The following is a 20,557-nucleotide window of genomic DNA, read 5'->3' on the forward strand; positions in this document are numbered from 1 at the left end:
GCGGAAATGAACAAGCATCGGAATAATTAGACTCGTTAGGTTATGTACTTCGCCCCAGGAAATGTATAGCAACCTATACGCGAGAATCTCGCGTATTCTCGTCCCTACAGATTCCCCGCGAGAGGAAGCAAAGGGCACCGAGACACCGTCGCGCTTCGAGATTCGCAATCTTGACGGCGCAGCTGGCCAGCTCTTCCGTGTCAGGCTGTTTTAAGTAAACCCAACAGAAGTTCGCGGGTCTACACGAATTCTAGGCGTAGGTCACCTGTAATGCAGGCAAACACAGAGTCAGACTACAGTGAGCCCCTCAAGGAACACAAAGATTTCGGAACGTATAATCCAAGGTCCCGTTTGCGGTGCAGCCCAGGGACAATTTTCTGGGAATCTGTGGAAGCTAGGCGAATTTTCTGATAAGCCCACTTGCGCGGGCGCGCGCGCGCACACACACACACACACACACACACACACACACACACACACACACACACACACACACACACACACACACACACACACACACACACACACACACACACACACACTACCCTACGTAGTTGCTTACTGCCTTTGGCGTTACGCTGCTACGCACGAAGTCGCGGGATCGAATCCCAGCCTCGGCGGCCGCATTTATACGGGGGCGTAATGCAAATCAAATTAAGTTAAATTATGTAGTTTTACGTGCCAAAAGCACGATCTGATTATGAGGCACGCCGCATTGGGGAGCTCCGGCAATTTCGACCACCTGGGGTTCTTTAACGTGCACCTAAATCTAAGTACACGGGTGTTATCGCATTTCGCCCCCGTCGAAACGCGGCCGCCGTGGCCGGGATTCGATCCCGCGACCTTGTGCTTAGCAGCCCAACACCGTAGCCACCAAGCAACAGAGGGCGAAATGCAAAAAATCGCCAGTGTACCATGCATTGGGCTCATGTTAAAAAGGTACCTCTACGCGGCACCTAGATACGCATCTACCCCTAAGATAGCGTCATTATGTCACGACACAATGTATGCTCTTGGTAAACAAAATCAAGACTGACCGTAGAAACGCTACCGCACTAAACTAGTCACGGCGCCCTGAGTATTGCCACTAGTTCTCTCTCTCTCTCTCTCTCTCTGGGGTTTAGAGGTACCACGCCTTCATGTAAAGAAAAGAAAAAGAAAGGAAGGCTAGAAAATATCGTGTCAGTACTCGGACCATTCTACCGTCGGCTCACTTTTATAATTCAAGTTTATTCCTTCTTTTGCCCCGTTAATGCGAAGCTCGCTAGCGCAGCGTTCCAACAAATGATGCAGCCTAACGCAACACAGCCAGAGACCGTGACAAGTGCTGCAACCAAAGTCTACGGCTACGTACTACGCGCTACAACCGTGCCGTACTCACGTCTCTAGCGACACAGAGAAGCAGACAGTGCGAGATGCTTCCCGAAGCCTGCGACAAAGGGGAAAGGAGGGAAACGACGACAGCCGGAAGAAGGGATGACGGGAAGTAAAGCAGGGTGTTGCGCGACGTTGTGACGTCAGCCGGGACCGGAAGGGACGGATGGGGGAAGGGGGGATTACGGGACGTATGACAGGGTGTTGCGTGACGTTGTGACGTCAGCCGGGAAAGGAGGTGGAGAAGGGAGGGGGAGCGATGCGCACGGGGGTAACGATGATGACCACGTTCCGACAGGGTGGCAGCAACGGCATCGACCACGCCGGTGGTTTCGGGGGCGATGACGTTTTGCGGAGACGATGACGTTGAACGAAAAAAAAAAATAATGATAGAGAGAGGGGGATCGGGAAAGAGAAGAGGATGAAGAAGAGAAAGATCAATGGAACATGAAACGAGTAAATTGCGACACTGAAATGTTACCGCGTAAACTAGCGCAGCGGTAGAGCGTTCTGGCGTGTTCATAAAGGTATATTACTCTATACGAATATTGCGTTACCGGAGCCTTATAGACGTTAGGATTATTATTATTATTATTATTATTATTATTGATACCACTCACGGAGAAAGGAGAGAATCTGGAGAGAGCATTACGCAACACGGCTGAAGCCAGAGCGTATCGGCCCAACACGTGCTCGCCACCATCGTCTCTTGCTGTAGGTTCGAAACTTGTCATACCTTTTCATAGCTCGCAGTGCTCATAAGAATACTGCGGCTTGGAGGACTTCTCAGTTTTATAGCACACGCGTGCCCTAGCTGCGGCACGCTATCTTATCACGCGTGTCCTTCGCCTGTCTGTATGCGTTAACTTGTGCCCCCCCTTCCAATAGGTGCGCGATCAAGAACTATAGCCAAACAAGAATCACTCCTAAGCGTTATCTTATACGTAAGGATATATAACGGTGGTCAATATAGATACGCGAATGCGCGTAACAAGCGATAAAAAAAGAAAAGAGACACGCTCTATCTCCCTCGGTCCCGCTATCTGAATTGCGATACCGGACGCTGCGTACAGCACATATACTGCACGTATAAAGTAACATATAACACAACATATAACGCACGCCGTATCACTGTAAACTTGCACCCTTATAATTGAATAGGGATGTAAGTCGATCAGTAATACACCCATACACCCAAAAAGAGTAAGGGTCGAGTTATAAACAGGTTTATACACTATACACTATGCACCCTTTTTGGTGTATATTTGCCGCACAGCAATAACCCTCATCTGTCTTGTTTGCGTTTCCTTTCTCGAATACGCTGCACTTGTTACCTTCCTGTCGAGAATGCTGTGTCACGCTGAGCAAGGGCAAGCCGTTCGTGACTTGGCATTAATTACCGGGCTCGCAGCGTTAAAGATTACATTTACATTTGACCACCTGGGCTTCTTTTATCGTTCACCCAGAGCACGACGTTACACGAGCATTCCTGCGAATTCCGCTCCCATCCGAACGCGGCCGGCCGCGCGGGATCGGGAGACGAACCCGCGACCATCGCCACGTTCAGCAGCCTCAACTACACATAGGCGCAGAGAGCGCCTGCGCGAAACGGCACGAGACAACTGGCAGAGCTAGACGCGTCTACTTGATTGTATCCGTGAAGTGCGTTCCGAATGTACTGCGAAATGACACGAAAAAAAAAAAAAGTATACAGCGCATACATGCCAACCCACCCCACGATTCTACATTCTCATATCTGCGTTCATGCGAACAAAATGAGTTTTTTTTCTCTTTTAACCGTACGAAGTGTAGGGGAGATGGCACTTTATCCAAACACACGGAAGTCCTGCTTCTGAGATCCATCCGGGGTATTTAAACAGGAATTGTTTTTTTTTTCCACCCTCAAGTTGGTGACCTACCCGCCAGTAATAAGAATCGACTTGAACAGTGTTACGGCCTCGAGCTGCTTTCGGGTCTCCGTGAGATGCAGGTGTAAAAGATCGCCAGTTATGGGGCGAGAAATGCGGTATAGCGGCAACGACGTCAATTGCTTACATAGCTCCCACGTAACAGCGCTGCGAGTGCGGACCTCGTCGAATGAATATATATATATATATATATATATATATATATATATATATATATATATATATATATATATATATATATATATATATGAGCTACTTGCGGCATACTTTTCGACGCCACGTTATCTGCGAAGAGCTACAGGCGAGAAAAATGTAGAAGTATAGATTGCGCAATTATGGATCAAAATGAAAGCCCCCCCACCCCCGCCCGAGCTATCAATCCAGATAGCGCGGAGATATCGTACATAGCGTACGTGATACAGCGCACGTATAGTATAGCCAAACAGCCGCAGACGAGTACAAGAAGGCGTGATATAAATCGAAGGCACACACATTTACACAATGCCCACGCACGCAGGCACAGATAAAACAAGGGCGTGAGAGTTATGCAACAGGTCGCACAAAATGCCGCACGGGATACAGCCTATGCAAGGGACATGAACGCCCAGAGTCCATGGCCCACAAAAAAAGAAGTTTTCGAGAAAGTTATTGGCTGGCAAATGCCAGCCAATCGTGATGCTTGGCGTATGAATTTAGCGAAGGCGGCTGGCCAATTAGGGCACTCCTCAATGAGGCCAGCCTTACTTTCTTTAATAAATAAATAAATAAATAAATAAATAAGTAAACGACGCTTAAGATAAAAACTCCGAATTCTAGACGAGCCTCAAATTGGATGGTCTACAATTTTCTCATCACACTATTGCTCTGCACATAATATTTCAGAACTTGATTCCCCTACTAACACTCAAGGCAACTACCACCGTAATGCACTAGGGGTCGCACGAGCATTTGCTCCCAAACGGGTCTGTAGGCGCAAAACCAACAGACGCGGCACAAAAATTTGGAGGTCGCTTAATCTTCGCCTTTAATAAGAGTGGAACGCGATAACATTCAAAGATCCCTGACTGCGTCTCACGCTTCCTCGCAACTGCAGCGTATGTAGCCGTGATGTTTATCACAAAGCGCTCGCGGCGAACGCTATGCACGAAGGCGGGCTTTCTGGTCGAAACGCGGCATATTGCAGGGGCCGCAATACGGCGGAGGCGAGCGCCATCTGGAAGTCTTTCAAGGAAGTGGGCGAGCTGCTCTGTGGACTCATATTTACGCGCCGGTGTGCGCAAATGGCGGACGCCGTCTCCGGTCTATGCATTGTAGAAACGCTGGAAAAGGGGTTTGTTTGAGTTTTCGCGTAACAGAATTATGTTTTCTCGTACATTCAAATTACAATCCGAGAGCTATCACGTCTGTAAGTGGTGTTTAAGTCGCAGTTCACGACTTTCCCACGTATTTTTTAGCTTGATACATTCAATAAGTTCAGCCAATTCCTTGCATCCCATGGAAGGCCTGGGTACGTGCGGTTCGAAAATCTTTTTGCCGTGACGACGTCCGACGCCGGATTTCCCGCGACACGGGCTCGTTTAACGCTGTCGCGTTAAAAGATGCAGGGTAGTGTCCCTGTCAGGAGCACTAAAGGGGGTAGAAGTGTCGAGGGGTTGACGCGCACCGGCCACGATATCTCGGACACATAGCTTTTATGACTCGACGCAACTTTAGACGGAGTGCCCCTTCGAGATAGTGGTTGCCCTTATCGAACGAGCCTCTTCCTTTTCTCGCGTATGGGAGCGTCGCGGGCCCTCTTATCGAGAAAAGAGCCGCGTCCGAGACGCGGTCGTCAAAGTGGAGAAGACGAACACACCGGCCGCAAAAATGAAAGAAAAGAAAGAAAGAAAGAAGGAAGAAAGCAGATAGCGCGAGAGGTGTTACTGCCTGTCACCGCTGACGCTTCAGCTGAGAAAGCAGCGCGAGAAAGAAGAAAGCTCGGCATTGCGAGAAGCGGAACGACAGTCTCACTAATTGCGGTCAGCACTGATAGCCAGAAAAAGGCGCACGCGTATACACGCTACACCCGCGCGTGGAAAAAAGTACCGCACTGTCCCCGCTATAACTCGCACCTTTTTACAAACGTTGGTGTTTGCGAAGCGACACTATCGGCAGCTATGCGGCACCGTTGCAAGCCACGGCGTCGCGATGCTCAGCGACCAGGGCGTTCTGGCTATGAAAACAATGTCGGGGATTCGATGCCTGACGGTAAAGGACGCACCTCGAAGGAGCGTGGAACGCGAAAAGGCTCGCGTGTGCTCGGATTTGGGTGTATACCTTAATAAGGGATCTCAGCTTGTCGAGGTCAACGAAGTGCCCTCCCAATGGGGACCCCAGCGTTTCTTTGAGACTTCGAAATCAATCAATCAATCAATCAATCAATCAATCAATCAATCAATCAATCAATCAATGAGTGAGTGAGTGCTAACGCTTCAGTAAGTTACTTCTTCTAGGCATCTATTACATGTATACACTACGCAAAATCATTGAATAATATTTCCCAGCGTAACGCTACTGATTAAGTGCTATAATATAGGTTCTGGGTCAAGCAACACTTCATCGTTTCTTGGATAAGTGCGCTCTTCGTGATTAGAAACAAAGGTAAACAACTTGCTTTAACTTTCCTTGACGTGGAACTGCGTTTAGGGATTGCAGGGCTAAATATAACTGACTTAGATCTTTCCGCTCTGTGACAACATTATAAGCTCTCGTGCCACGAAACCCCGCATAGCATATCGTTATTTGGAAAGCAGTAACACGGCCCCGCTTGCAGCATCTCTGACGCGCAAAACAAAAAAGCCTCGCAAGTCTCGGAAGAAGGCTGCCAGTGGCGGCCACGCAAACATGCGCTAAGTGCTCGAAACGCGACCCATACGTATACCTCCTCGCCATCGACTTCCTTCGGCGCACTCCGCAGTCTCTCGCCTTCCGTCACCTGAACTTCACTCAACTCTCCTCCCGCACTAAATTTTTCTTTTCCAAGGTCCACCGATCTGCGCTTGCGCGACGCCTCATCGCGCCTTGAGAACCCAACCGTCCGTCTGTTCCCATGGCCAGGCCAGAGCGCGTCGACTACGTCGTCGTCTGCTGCTGCAATGGCGTGATCGCGAGCGTACTACACTCATGTGCCGTGTCTCTTCTTTTCTTTCCCATGCGTACACAGCGCCATGTTTTCACAGGACACACACACACACACACACTAGGTAAAGGCTCGAATCAGGACGACATCGTCACGAGTCCAGTGGCGTACGTCCCCGGCTGAGAGCCCGTGTGGGCCACCAGAGAACATGAGATGCGACTCGAATGGTGCGACGGAAAGCTCCGAGCTATAAAGCTAAAACGAAAAAGAAAAAAAGGAAACAGAAGAAAAGCGACCAAGGCAGCAGACGAAAGAGAGGTCGGAGATTTTTTTTTTTTTTCCTATCACGCCTATAGTGGCAAAGCACGAGCAAAAGCGAAGCACAAAATAGGTGCCCAGCAAAACAAGGACGGTGTACGCGTAGTGTTGGACTACAGAGCTGCGACGGCTGCGGTGCAATTCGCGAGGTGAACGCACGGTTGCGAAAAGGGGGGGGGGGGGGGGACTTCGCGCGACACGATATCGCGTGCCACCCTCTCCTGTCCCCCCCTCCCCCCTCGATGCCTGTTGCCGAGAACAATGACGTAGCCACAAAGCGCGAGCGTAGTACATGTGGTTAGATGTGAATGCGCGTGAGCTTGGGGTTTCGTGTTACGTCCGCGTATAGGTACGCGCGACGGGAGAAAGTGGGGGGGGGGGAGGGGAAGGTGAAGGGGAGAAGAAAAATACAAAAAGGAAGTGTCAACCGGTGTTGACAAACAATCGCGCTGCCTTACGGGCATTCACTCTCTTGTAGGGACGATGTGGCGTTCCCCGTCCTCCTGCTAGACGCTTTTCCGGTTACGCTTAATAGGCTCAGGGGGGAGGGGGGGGGGTCTCCTATCTAAATACATATAAACGGAGAGGTCGTTCGTTTTTTGGCGGGGGGGGGGGGGGTTAGCAATCAGTGCACCGATTTCGATGAGGTTTGTTGGATTTAGAACAAAGAAGTTGACATTTAGTAGCTGCAAGAAGCAAATTCTCAATTTACGCCATCAATATTTTAGAAAAATCTTTGACAACTGTGGAATTTCACTAAAGGTCCTCTGTCAAATGAGGAGCAGAGCATAAGAGGGGGAGGGGGGCTACGTAGGCACCACGTTCTGAGAGCCTTACTGTCTCTAGCAAGATCTGTGGTTTCTCTATCGATCTGGTGGGAGTCTGCATAGGCATGTCTATAGTTTATCGACATGATGTATTTAGTGCTTCACAGATGATCTACAGCAGGTGTGTATCCATAACTTAGATCGCTATATCAGGGGCTGCTTGTAGTTTGTGTATGGCAAGAGTCTGTCGAGCGCCCCGGGGCCGCCGTGGTGGCTTAGCAACTATTGAGTCGTGCTGCTATCGGCATGAGATCGCGGGATCGAATCTCGATCGCGGCAACCGCGTTTCGATGGAGAGGCGAAATGCAAAAACGCCCGTGTACGGTGCATTGCGTGCACGTCAAAGAAGCGCAGGCACGCCTCCATGGCGTGCCACATAATCATGGTTGGCCCGTAGTACCCAAGAAAATAATTTTTAGTCTGTAGAGCGTCTAGGTTATCTACGCATCGCATAGAACGTCCACACTAAGGTCCCTATAGATAATCTAGATTGTATAGATTCTAGCAGGCTCCGTAGTTTGTCTATGACAGTGTGTAGACTGTCCAGAATTACCGATATAGAGTATCGACGACCATCTGCAAGGAGTGTCTACAGCAGATGTTTACAGTCTACATTGTAGTTACTGTCCTGGTTAATAGTTTGCGTATGGCGAGAGTCTTCAGACTTATATCTGAGGGTGTTACATGCGATTGTCTGCACAATCCGTCTACAGCAGAAGCTTTAGAATTGTCTAGATTATACAGGTGGTCTATACAGCAAAGGTCTCGAAGCGCGCGCGACCGCGTGCTTTGAAGCCTCTTCTACAAAATCTACAAAACCACCTAAATTCAATTTTACGCGGCGCCGGCGAGAAAGCGCGCGCAGAGGGTGCGAACATATATAGCACAAAGTAGCCGGGAGCGGCGATGAGTAAGCAAGCGAAGCCGCCAGGCAAGCCTTTCCCCCGTTTCGCGAGCCAGTGGAAAGGTACTGGAAAAGAAAACTCGGCGTCAGGGTAAAGCAGAAAGAAAACAACGAAAGAGAAGGAATCTAAACAAAAACAAAGCTTCCAAGCTCGTCCTAGCAGCCCCGTCCAGACGGATGAATGAGGGAGACCAGGGAAAAGAAAGAATAGGAAGAAAAATACGGGGAAAACGGAAGAAAAAAGAGAAAGAACGCTATACGTTTGAGCGCCAGTATAGAAGCAACGGCTGAAGCAACAGCAGCTGGCGCTAGTAACACAACCGCGCGCGTTGCGAGCCCGCGATGCTTCATCCATCACTACGCGCGCGATCCGCTCCGAACACCCTCTCCCAGACGAAGGCTCGAGCGGAAGACGCGGCCGGCCAGGGCCTCGCCTTAATAGTTGCGTGCAGTGTTGATAAAGCCGCGTTCCCGGCGCGTCCAACAACGCGAGGGCCGGACTTTGGGCCGCTGTATCACTCCGCCGTCCTAACTCCGCGTGCGCTATGAAATACGTGACGAAGCAGCAATGGTTGACTTTGAGCAAACTAAACGTGGGAAAACGCGCGTCGTCATACGCCGAGTCATCGTATCAATCCGCCACACGTCACGGCTGCTTTTAACGTCGTCCGCGTCTATTTGCGCTCAGAAACAATTAAAAAAGAGAAGTAAAAACTAGCTAGCGCTCAAATGACGTGTTTCCCAGCAGCCATGCACGTACACTGAGCCCTGCTCGAGCCAGAACGAGGGACTATTTCTCGACGCGGAACAAACGAAATGATCTGTGCGAACTTAGGAAGATCGCGTCACCTTGTGGCCGCACACACCTCGTGTACGGACGTTTAGCCGGATATCATCCGTGCAACAAAGTGGGGAAGGGAGAGAATCCAATCCCTCGAGCGCCGACACCTTATTATTGCGCCAAATCATAGAACTACCGTTTTTCGCTACAACTACCTCGCATCTTCACCTTCCAGGAAAGGAAGACCGCAATACTTTTGCACCCGAGCAACAAGCGCCTTTAAATACGTACTTCGCCCGACGGACCGCACACAAGTGTAATCCATCCTGGCAGCGACGGAGCAGTGGCACTATTTTTCGGCGCGTAGTATATAGGAAGGAAGCGAGTGATGAGATTCACTTGCGTCAGCAAGACGTCACTAATATTCCGGCCAAGGAGCGTCTACGGCCGGGCTAATTCTCCGGAGCGGGCGTTTCTTTCGAAACGTGCGCCAAAGCTCGCGGTTGCCGCGCCTGCGGGTCCGAGTCGCCCCGGCCGAGACTCAGTGATACAGGGGCGCTGGCAACCACCGGTTATTTGAGGAAACCGTCAGGCAGAGCGACGGCGGGGGACGCTGAGTTTGGCGCAGGAATGAAGAAGACTGCGCCGCCAGAGCCTGGGGCCGCCTCGAGCCCCTAACGGCGCCTCCGGGCACCTAAGCAATCCTCACGACGAGCAAGTGTGAGAGCATATTGTCGCCGAGTTAGGTCGCCGAGTTTAGTGCGTGCTGCTTACGAGGTCGCAACAACGCAAGACGACGACAAATCGGCCACATTGCGATCTCTCGGCCGAGTTTTATTTGCGGAGTTCTCATTAAAGTACTGTTTCACGCACGTTGCGTTAGGTGTCAATTTCTCGATGACGCCACTTTTTTCAGCACGACAGCACCACTTTGCCGATCGATGACAGTACTTTTCCGAGCGGCACAATGGTGCTGACACTACATTTCTTCATCGGGTTCGTAGGCAAACCCCACCTCAAACTCGGGGAGGGGGATGGGGAGATGTCGTCGTCTGACAGGTACCTGAAGCGCGTTACACGTTATTCGTCGGCCATGGGCTCCGGCGACGGCGTCTGCGGGCTGGCCCCCGACAACGCGAAAGGCGGAGCAAGCGGCTGCAGCTCGCCGTGGTCGCTCGCTCTGTCACCTGGTGAATCACCCCTCAGACAGAGCCCGACCACGTGCACAGGCTCGAATACTATTGATCACTGTGGCCTGCTGCAACGGTGGTGCAGTGGTTAGCGCGCTCGGCTACGGAGCGGTAGCAGTAGCGGTGGGGCAGATGATCGAATCCTGGCCACTTTTCTTTATATGGACACTCTAGACGCATTTCTGCCGTCGGCGTCGCCGTGACGTTCCGCATAAACTCCAACGGAGATAACATGTGCTGTATGTGCGAGTGAAAGCTTGCGACGGTGAGCCGACGATGGTGGCTCTGTCTCATGCGCGCAAGGGAGGAAAGTGGGGCAGAAGCGCGCCGTCATCCGTCGCGCGCAAGGCATGGGGGGGGGGCTACACTTCGGCGGCGGTTGCGTATGACGCGGCCGCATGCTCCCTATCTTGAAAGCGATCTGCGATGGGGAGAGACTGCTGATAGCGTCGTGTGCGCTGCACTTGCCGCTTAGTTCGCACTTAAGCGAGAGGCAGCGCGAAGGTTGATTCGCTTGCTGCTTAGTCGTGAGGCATTTTTGCGTGTATTCGCGGGTTTCTTTCGTGCTCGAAAAAAAAAACACTTATGTAGCACGTATTGAGCAACAAAAAGCTGTATCGGGAGCTTTTCATGTTGCCGTACATTTTTCTCATTGACACTCTTCATCTAACTCTATTTGAGAAGTTTAATTAACAATAATTACGTAATCAGGCGCTATACAGTAAACAATCTGAGTATCTCCAAACGACGGCAAAGAACATTACCTCGGTTCTGAGCCAGTCACGTAAAACACACACACACACACACACACACACACACACACATATATATATATATATATATATATATATATATTGCAGAAGGAAAATTTAGTAATACACCTCAAATTCGTTTTCTGTTTAGTGTACCTTTTATGTGACGGCGTGCAGTTGTGAGCCATAGAAGTAGGGACTGCATGTCCTGTCCGTCCGTCCTTGCGCATAAGTTGCAACAGCTGTGCCGGCGAAGCGGCATGGCAACCCTGCCTCTCGGAATTCCAAGGAAGGGGGGGGGGGAGTGATCCCGGAGCGGCGCATAACGCTGCGCAGAAGCCGCGGAACAGCGGGAAAATTGAAAAAAGAAAAATCCGGGATGCACGCATGTGCCAAAATTCCGATCTGATTACGAGGCACGCCGTATAGCCGGAGAAAACCGAATCGATTTCGACCGCCATGGGGTTGCACCTGAATGCAAGTCACCGACTACACGCGTGCGTTTCTCGCATTTCAACCCCGTCGACATACGGCCGCCACAGCCAGGATCGAACCCGCAACCTCGAAGGGCTAAAACAGAGAGAGAGAGAGAGAAAGAGAGAGAGAGAGAGAGAGAGAGAGAGAGAGAGAGAGAGAGAGAGAGAGAGAGAGAGGCAGCGCTCTCCTTAGATGAACCAGTGGGCAGCTTTCCTGACATACGTCTCGGCGCTAAATGAATGCCTTCCGGCAAGAGGAGGTCGCAGGTGCGGTATACAGGGGCCACGGACAAAGAAAAAAAAAAGGACAGCATTGATGAATTCGAATGATATTATATATAGCGCATCACGGCACAGCCGCACACATAGAAGAACGCGACGCGTTAAAGACGGACAGCACGTCGCGAGATGTCATTGCCGGTGTTGTCACCCGCACATACCGTGCACAGTGACCCCTAAAGTGTAGTTCGCGGAGCTATACGTTCCACGTACACGTTACGAGGACCGCGGCTAAAACTCCCCGCGCTCCGCCTCACGTACGCCACGCGTCCGGAGACCCACATAGCGCCACGGCGGTTGCGTCAGATACGCAGGTTCGCGCGGGCATCCGGTCGCGGAAGGCGAGCGAGGCGGCACAGCTGCGTAGCTCGGCAAAAAAGAAAAAAGAAAACGCGGCAGCTACGCTACCACGCCCCCCCCCCCCCTCCTTATCAGCTATAGCAGCGAGCATCCTGTGTTTGCTGGGACGGCATTCCGGTCCCGCATGCAGAGTATAGCGGAAGGCTCAGCGCAACAGCTCGCGCATGAAGAGAAGAGCCCGAACGGCCCACAAAGTATCTATCTATATACCACTATGTACCGTGTCCGGCGAGGACCGACTAAATAGACTTTTAGTGCGTCCGGTATTCCGGCAGGCGCCGGCGGTTTGCCGGTTTAGCGGGGGCGTAAAGGTGAGCGGCCAGACTGGTGGCGCCAGCTCGTGGCGCAAAGCTCAACCACACAAACACAAAGCTAATTACTACATCCTGCTTAGCTGCTGGTATAAATTTTCGACAGTGGCATAATCGTGTTCACAATTACGCCGCTGCCAAAAATTTGCACGAGTATCGAAGCAGTATATAGTGGCTTACTGCAGTTTTAGCTCTGTGTTTGTCTGGTTGAACTCTACGCTACCAGGCGGCTGCACCGCTCTGGTCGCTCACGTTTACGCCCCCGCAAATCCGGCAATCCGCCCAAACCGCTCCCGTTTACCGGAATAGCGGACAAGCTAAATGTCTCTAATAGCGAAGGCGTACGTACACGGAAGCTGGCAGCGAGTGCATGTTGCTTGCTTGCTTAAGGCGTTTACTGTATGTACAGGCGCTTGTATATTCTAGCGCTGACTCCGCGCCTGTGTGACTCTTCGGCTGCATCAGGAATCCGCTACCACGTGTCTGAGCTCAGTGTGGCGTATACGCGACTATGCGAGAGATGTGCGAGTGCAGAAGGAGTGATATCAATTTACGAACTATGCACAACATTAGCTGTTGCACACACGTATTGTTGCTCCTACACGCTCCTACTCCAAAAAAAAAAAAAACAACTTAATAGTGAACGCAACTTCACACGCAGCTAGGTGTCCAGCGAGACGAAGAAGCGCGATTTTATTCGTGGGTTTTTTTTTTTTTCAACGCCCCAAATCAACACTCGGGTTACGGTGCGAAAAGAACACGGGAATTTTTTGTTATTTTTTTATTTTTTACAACGAACCTGTATACCTCTACCGTCCAAGGAAATTTTCGTGTCATTGTAAACCAAAAGCTCCCCACACGTTGGCCAATCCGGGAGATAGTGCAGCACCGGCCCGACCAGCGGCGGAGGTGCAGTTCGAGCCGCCCGTCGTTGCAAGCCGCACCGCACGCGTGCGGTCGCGCGAAAGATTGCGCGTATCAAACACTTGTGCACAAATTTCGATTTACAATGTGTAAGGTGTATACACTGTGCACACAGTGTAAATGGTAATTTGTGCACAAGTGCTGGATACGTGCAATTTTTCGCGCGACCGCACGCGTGCGGTGCTGCTTGCGGCGATGGGCGGCTCGAGCGTAAATCGGCCCTAAGGGCCCCACATACACAGCTTGGCTGGTCATCCTTCTTTACAGTGTGGAAGGGCACCGAGATTTTTTTTTTTTTTACCCCTGCAGCCACCGCCCGAATGCGGCGCCCGCAGCGACCGCGCGAGAATCCAACCCGCGACCACGCGCTCAGCAGCGCAGCCGCCACATTCATTCGCTGCAGCTATGCGTATACCGCCGCGGGTCGCAACACACAACGCCGCGAGGGCGGGGACTGTGCGGAGGGGGCGCTGTTTCACCTTTCCGACTGGCGCATTTGTTCGCGAGCCCCACAGTGTAACTATAACACAGGCGCCCACGCATCGCGGGATGCGCGACCAACAACAACAACATGAGCTCCGATCGAGACGCGCAGCTGCATGCAGCTGCAGCGGCGGCGTCGATGGCTGTGCTACAGCTGAGCAGAAGCCTCGGCGCATCCCGCGCACACGATGCCCGACTTCCGTCGTGCTTCCCGGGGACGCATTTCGCTGCTCATCACGCGAGCGTCGCGCGATTTCCGCGAGCAAAAAACACATACGTGTCGCGTACACACACATGGTCGCACGCGGGTGTATACTGTTTCGCCGCCGTGTACAGTGGGGGGGTGGCAGTGAGGTATGCGCGTATACGGCCTTTGGTCAGCGTGACCGCCGCGTAACGGAAACACTGCGAAGCTATACAATAGTGCGCGTTGGCGTTGCTTGCTATGCGCCGCGACGACTCGCGTCCCCTTCCCCGCGTGTACGAGAGAGAGGGGGCGAGCGGAAGGAAGAGGAGAGACGGCTGCGGGCCGAGAAAAACAATAACCTAGAAAAAAGAAAACTCGTTGCCCTTCCCCTTTGTGAAAGAAGGATGACCAGAGAAGCAGTGTATGTGGGCCCCTTAGTGGCGAACTGCACCTCCGTCGCGGGTCGGCCCGGCCTTGCACTCTATCTCCGGGATCGGCGCAAGCATAGGGAATGCTTAACGCCTGCTTCGCCTCCGTCGCGGCTCTGCCCGGCATTGCGCTATCTTCGGGATCGGCCCATGTGTGGGGAGCTTTGTGTCTACACACAGACACGATCTTGAGGGGAACTGGCCCTTAACAGTTTCGCTGAAAAGAAAAAAATAAAGAAGAAGAAGAAGAAGAAGAAAGGAATTAACGTTTTCGTCAATTGCCAATTACAAGGGTCAAGAAATGCAGCGCCGGAAAGCCCGAAGTCCGTCCCAGCTAGCACCCGGCCGGCTCGCTGGCCAGAGAGGGAACGCAGGAGTTCCGCCTTCTTTTTGGCCTCCACTAAATAAAGTTTGTACCACCACCACAGGAGCTCCGCGTGGACCTGGTACTCCTATTCCAACCCGTTCACCTCTGTGTTTGTCTGTCTCTCTGTTCATCTCGGTCTTACAGTGGGTGCCTGCCATCCATCAACGCCCGTCTATACCGTGTACGTCCTCCGTCCATCTGCACGATTCATTTCTTTCCCATTTGCCACGGGCGCGCACCTTCTAATGCGTCAACATTAGGGGTGTGACAGTACGGGAAGAAAAGTGCATGTGTGTGAAGCGCGGGAAGCCGGTCACGTGGTAGAGGTACACAGGGAAAGGGAGAGCTTAGAAGAGCGTGTATGTGTGCACTTACATATAGAGGGTGTTTCAGTGAACACTTTCAAAAAATTTTTGTAACATTGTCTGTGGCAGATTCCACAATTCTAGTCTATATAAGCTGGTCTACTCGAAGAGGCGGACATTAATTGCAAAAAGAAAAATGAAATGCACAACCGACTTATGAAAAAGAATTCACCAATTACGTTTTAACTAATTAGCTTACGACACATATTGTGATTTACACATTCTAGCGGTGGAGCCTGCAAGGCATATCCATTTGAACATGATTGTGTGGATGTTTACGAGATATGCGCCGTCAAACTTGCGGTAAAGATGCACTGTCGTTCCACTTACTTTCTTGACGAAACGTCGATTTATGCACTGAAGCACAAAAGCAACTGGAACGCAAATGTATTCCTCCAAAAAGTTCGGGAATCAACACCTCGAGACTGGTGTCATCCTGAGAATTCGTTCAAAGCGGATTCGCCTTGCAAACTCCCCGGCTAGAATTAGCAATATGTGCCATGAAGGTAATTCATTAAAGACACAATTAGCGAAGTCTTGTTAATTAGACGATTACGTAGTTAACTTTCTTGTGCAGGTAACTTCCGCCTCTTAGTAGACCATATATATCATGGACCAGAATTGCATCAACTGCCACACGCATTTTTTTTTTTAATTTGAAAGTGTTCGTTGAAACACCCGGTACACAGTGCAACTGACGGTAGTATGTTCCTGGCACTTTGTTCCTCGAAGAGGCAGGAGGAGTGTCAAGTGAACTCCTGAAGAAAGCTTTGCAAGTGGGAAACGCTCTTTAAATAATGGGATCCTGGACCTCAACAAAAGAGGTGCGACGTTAATGCTAATGCATTTCTCTCGCACTTTGGCGCTATATTGACCCCGAATATTTGTGGTTTGCATGCGCATTTTATTACTTTTATTTACCATTAGGTGCGCCACGCCACCCCCGACACATGTTGAACAGCACGAAACTGACAAGGAGTACATTTTTTTTTTTATGTAACAGCGACTTTTGCAGTAACTCTGATGTTCCAAATTTTAGCGGGTGTACTCACGTACGGGGCAGAAACTTGGAGGCTTACGAAAAGGGTTCTACTTAAATTGAGGACGACGCAACGAGCTATGGAAAGAAGAATGATAGGTGTAACGTTAAGGGATAAGAAAAGAGCAGATTGGGTGAGGGAACAAACGCGAGTCAATGATATCTTAGTTGAAATCAAGAAAAAGAAATGGGCCATGGGCAGGACATGTAATGAGGAGGGAAGATAACCGATGGTCATTAAGAGTTACAGAATGAATTCCAAGGGAAGGGAAGCATAGCAGAGGGCGGCAGAAAGTTAGGTGGGCGGATGAGATTAAGTAGTTTGCAGGGACAACATGACCACAATTAGTACATGACCGGGGTAGTTGGAGAAGTATGGGAGAGGCCTTTGCCCTGCAGTGGGCGTAACCAGGATGATGATGATGATGATGATGATGATGATGATGACAGAAACGCGTCTGACCAAAACCGGCACGAAGAAACTATATATCACCCCGGCCGCCCTTTGACCTTCTGAAGATTTCCGAAAACAATACCTTCGGAAGCGGAAAAGCGGAAATTTTCACCCACAGGACTTTTTCGTAAAAAAAATTTGACGCGACGTTCGTAAAATCGTAAGATGAGCCCAAATTCACCAACATTACGAAAGACCCTCGACAACCGTCAGGAATGCAATAACGACCTGTTTTATAGAACTATAAACGACCCTGTACACTCCTCTGTGCGTCATCCGTCTACATACCCCTCTCTCTCTCTCTCTCTCTCTCTCTCTCTCTCTCTATGTACTGCTCACTCACCATCACACGAAAGTCCTCGCCGGCTGTTTTCGAGCAATGGAAAAAGACCAGCGGAAAGCAACAGGAGCGCGCACAGGAAAAGAGCTAGACGAGCAGGCAGCAGGCAGGCAGGCGATACAGTTCCGGCAATACTCCCTCCTCTCCCTTGAATCCCTCCGCCTGCGTTGTTGTCTACATCGCACATGTGTGAGGCTTGCGTCTACGCAGTGCTGCCCTCTAGGCGGCTTCATTCGCTTAAGGCAGTGAGAGACCGCCAAGCAGAAATTGTTGCGTGTGATAACTGGAGAAAAAGAGAAGAGAAAGTCGCGGTGAATGTCTAAAAATCGCTCTGGACTCCTCAACCAAGCCGTGTAAGTTTCCTTATGATTGATGGGGGGAGGGGGGGGTTAGCGAGCCAAAGCTACACGTTAGTCTTTTCGGTGACAGTGAAAGCAATCTGCAGGGAGGCCGAGCGCGTACTGCGAGCGGCCAAACTACAAGACAGAAAAGTAAGAATCAAGTGGTTCCCGGCGCACGCGGGCGACGCGTCCGAGCGCAGTGAGAACCACAACGAGACGGCACACGCAGCGACGCAAGCGCTAACCAACCGCGCCCCGGCGACAGACCGTCCGACGTGGTTCGGAACCAAGGACCGCATGACGGACTACAAATACATCACGAAGGCCTACCGCCTGGCTATATATAGCAGGACTCTCCCACCCCCGCACCTGAGGCTGAGTCGAGCGGATGCGGTACTACTGAGACAGCTCCAGACCGGATCGCTACCGAGCCCGGGACTGATGCATCGCACGTACCCCGAGACATATCCGACCGATAAGTGCAGAGTCTGCCGGAGGGAGACGGCAGATTACACGCACATCTTGTGGGACTGCGTTAAGAATCCAGAAGAATCAAGATCAAGAACGATCCCACCGCGGCTCGAGGCAGCCGCGAAGAGCTACGACCAAGACGAACGGCTCTGGGCCGTCCAGCAGGTCCTTGGGGCGCTCGAAAGGCAGGGACCCAGCGAGCCGGCAACGGCGAGCGGAGACCCGCGCCGACTAATGGCGACCTCGTAGATGACGTAGGGCCCTCGTCGGGGCGCGCTAGCGCCCAAACTGCAGGCACAAATAAAGTTGGCTCCAATCCAATCTAATCTTTGCCTCATTCTGGGCACTTCGCCATGACAATCACGTCATGTCATTCCTGTGATGCTCGTCATGTCATGTCATTTCCTTCATGTCCTGAGTATACGATGCATAACTTGTCAGAAAATGGACCTGACAAGAACGGCAATCACGTCACGACACGAATGTCATAAATGATATGACATTAATGGATTGCATGACATGACACGCTTTTCTTTAACTAGATATATATTCTGGATATGCGTGTCATGACACGCACATGTGACATTAACGACATTTCATGCCACGCATCTCATAAAATGATTGACATGAACGTCATGAATGCATATCATGGCACGTCTGCGCGTGTTGAACCACGACATGATTCCCGCGAATGTCATGACACTCATGACAACAGTGATGTGAAATTCATGCCATGCACGCATGGATCGACATTATTATCACGACAAGAACTTATGCCGACCCAGTCGACCAAGTTGTCTATGTCCGACTTGGGCCGATTACTATACATGTTCGGTGTTCGCGTGATGCCGTGATCACTTGCACTGTCATTCCAGCTTCGTATGCAGACTCTCGCCTCTTCTGATACTCACGTGTCGATCTGCGCTCGAGACAATTGGAAAGCGTGAGCAGATCCCGGCATCATCTCGGCGGCAAAACACCGCGGGTGGTGGTTGCAGCCGTTCAGAACGGCGATCGAAGAGCAAGTTTTTCACGCGAGCGTTATCGATTTCCGAGCGCCGGACGACAACGCGCGCAGTCTCTTCCTCGTCCCTCCCTCTCGAAGCTCGTGTTATGCCGGATTGTCATGGGAGTCCTCCTCGTCGTTACCAGTGGAGGTATTCTGTAAGAGTGGACTGTCCATTCAGGCCGCCGCTGACTGGCTAGCGCCGCTCGTCTCCTCCTCGCTCGTACAGCTGCATCCAATCGGCACCGGCCGAAATGGACAGTCCACTATGTGGACTCTTACAGAATAACCCCCCTCCCACCTCCCAGGCCTCTTAATCAAACATCCAGGCGTGCTCTTTCTTGGTCACGTAGGGTCCGAGTACGACAACGCTGCACCGAATTACACAATGGCAGCGTCGCCACCGCTCGGGCCAAGGCGACCAGACCGGCTACATGCCCCACGCCATTCGTCCGAATGGCTATAAAAACGGATTCACAGGTTTTGCTATACAGTGCACCCTGTCTGTGTCCTCTAGGTGATACCACGTGGTGCGCCGTCATTGAGAATTTACCATCTGCGCTTCTTACCCAACTCGCACCTTCTCGCTGCTCATTGCAGCAATTCGATCGTTCGTAGAAATCATGCAACCGTCGAAATCTCGCTGCTGCTGCTGCTGCTGCTGCTGCTGCTGCTGCCGCCGCCACACAAACGCGCTCTCGCGCGTTAATTCTACGTTCACAGTACTCGCGTCACATATGCACACAAATACTGGATTGGCACAAACACACCGGGTCAACGTGATAAACGCTTTGCGGAACCGCAAACAATGCTGCATAGCCGGCTGCCTGATAGTAGTAGTAGAAGAAGACATTTATAGTACAAAATATGATGTAGCGGTCTTCAGGCTGCAGTCGCGGACCCTACCCTATACGGCTCCGCTGGCGTGAGCTCTTCCGCCCGGCTGGAGCACGGCTACAACGTGTTTTTCGATGCGAAGTGTCCTTTGCTTCATTCCGAGCACTTCCGAGTAGGTAGGTCTCCGTCTCGCCTCGTTTTATTAAATTGGCTCCCCATCCCGGCCCTGCGACAGTAGATGTCCAGCGAAGCAGTTGAAAACCAGCACTACACAACGGCTGACGGGGGTATTCAGTGCTTTATGGCTTTAGAGTAATGGTAATTTTGACAGAACGCCGCCGCTGGTCGTAATGCCGATTCTTTATCCCTTTGCCGCTCCTCGTATTCACGCTGCTCCTAGGGAGTTTCTAACTACGCGCTGCCAACCCATAGCGGTGCTGCAACAACAATAAAATCAGTTGCTAGGATGCTCCTATATATATGAAAGGCTAATGACGTCACTCTCCACGTCGCAAGCTGCCGTCGCCGAGGCAGCTAGCGCAACAGTAATCTGCACCTGGAAACGTATGCGGGGAGCGCTACACGTGCTTCGCATTGTTAGCAGGAGCGCCTTATCACCAACGATGTGGTGTCTGGATGCTTGTTTTGCGCTTGTTCTTTATTGAAACGAATGCAGCTGCGCTGTATGTGGTATGCG

At 51.3% G+C, this 20,557-nt stretch overlaps 1 protein-coding gene across 4 annotated transcripts in view; it reads right to left on the minus strand.

The window, feature by feature from the left end:
- LOC142557263 (CDK5 and ABL1 enzyme substrate 2) overlaps positions 1 to 20,557 on the minus strand; it is a 154,746-nt gene that overhangs the window by 74,154 nt on the left and 60,035 nt on the right. For 3 of the 4 annotated variants that reach the window (XM_075668976.1, XM_075668974.1, XM_075668973.1), the window contains exon 2: positions 1,382 to 1,429. The exons of the other annotated variant lie outside the window; for it this stretch is intronic. In XM_075668976.1, the coding sequence (XP_075525091.1) occupies positions 1,382 to 1,429 (48 nt within the window). The remainder of the gene's footprint in view (positions 1 to 1,381; positions 1,430 to 20,557) is intronic. 4 annotated transcript variants of the gene reach the window in all.

Source organism: Dermacentor variabilis, chromosome 9 (genome assembly GCF_050947875.1).
Source record: "Dermacentor variabilis isolate Ectoservices chromosome 9, ASM5094787v1, whole genome shotgun sequence".
NCBI classification, from domain to species: domain Eukaryota; kingdom Metazoa; phylum Arthropoda; class Arachnida; order Ixodida; family Ixodidae; genus Dermacentor; species Dermacentor variabilis.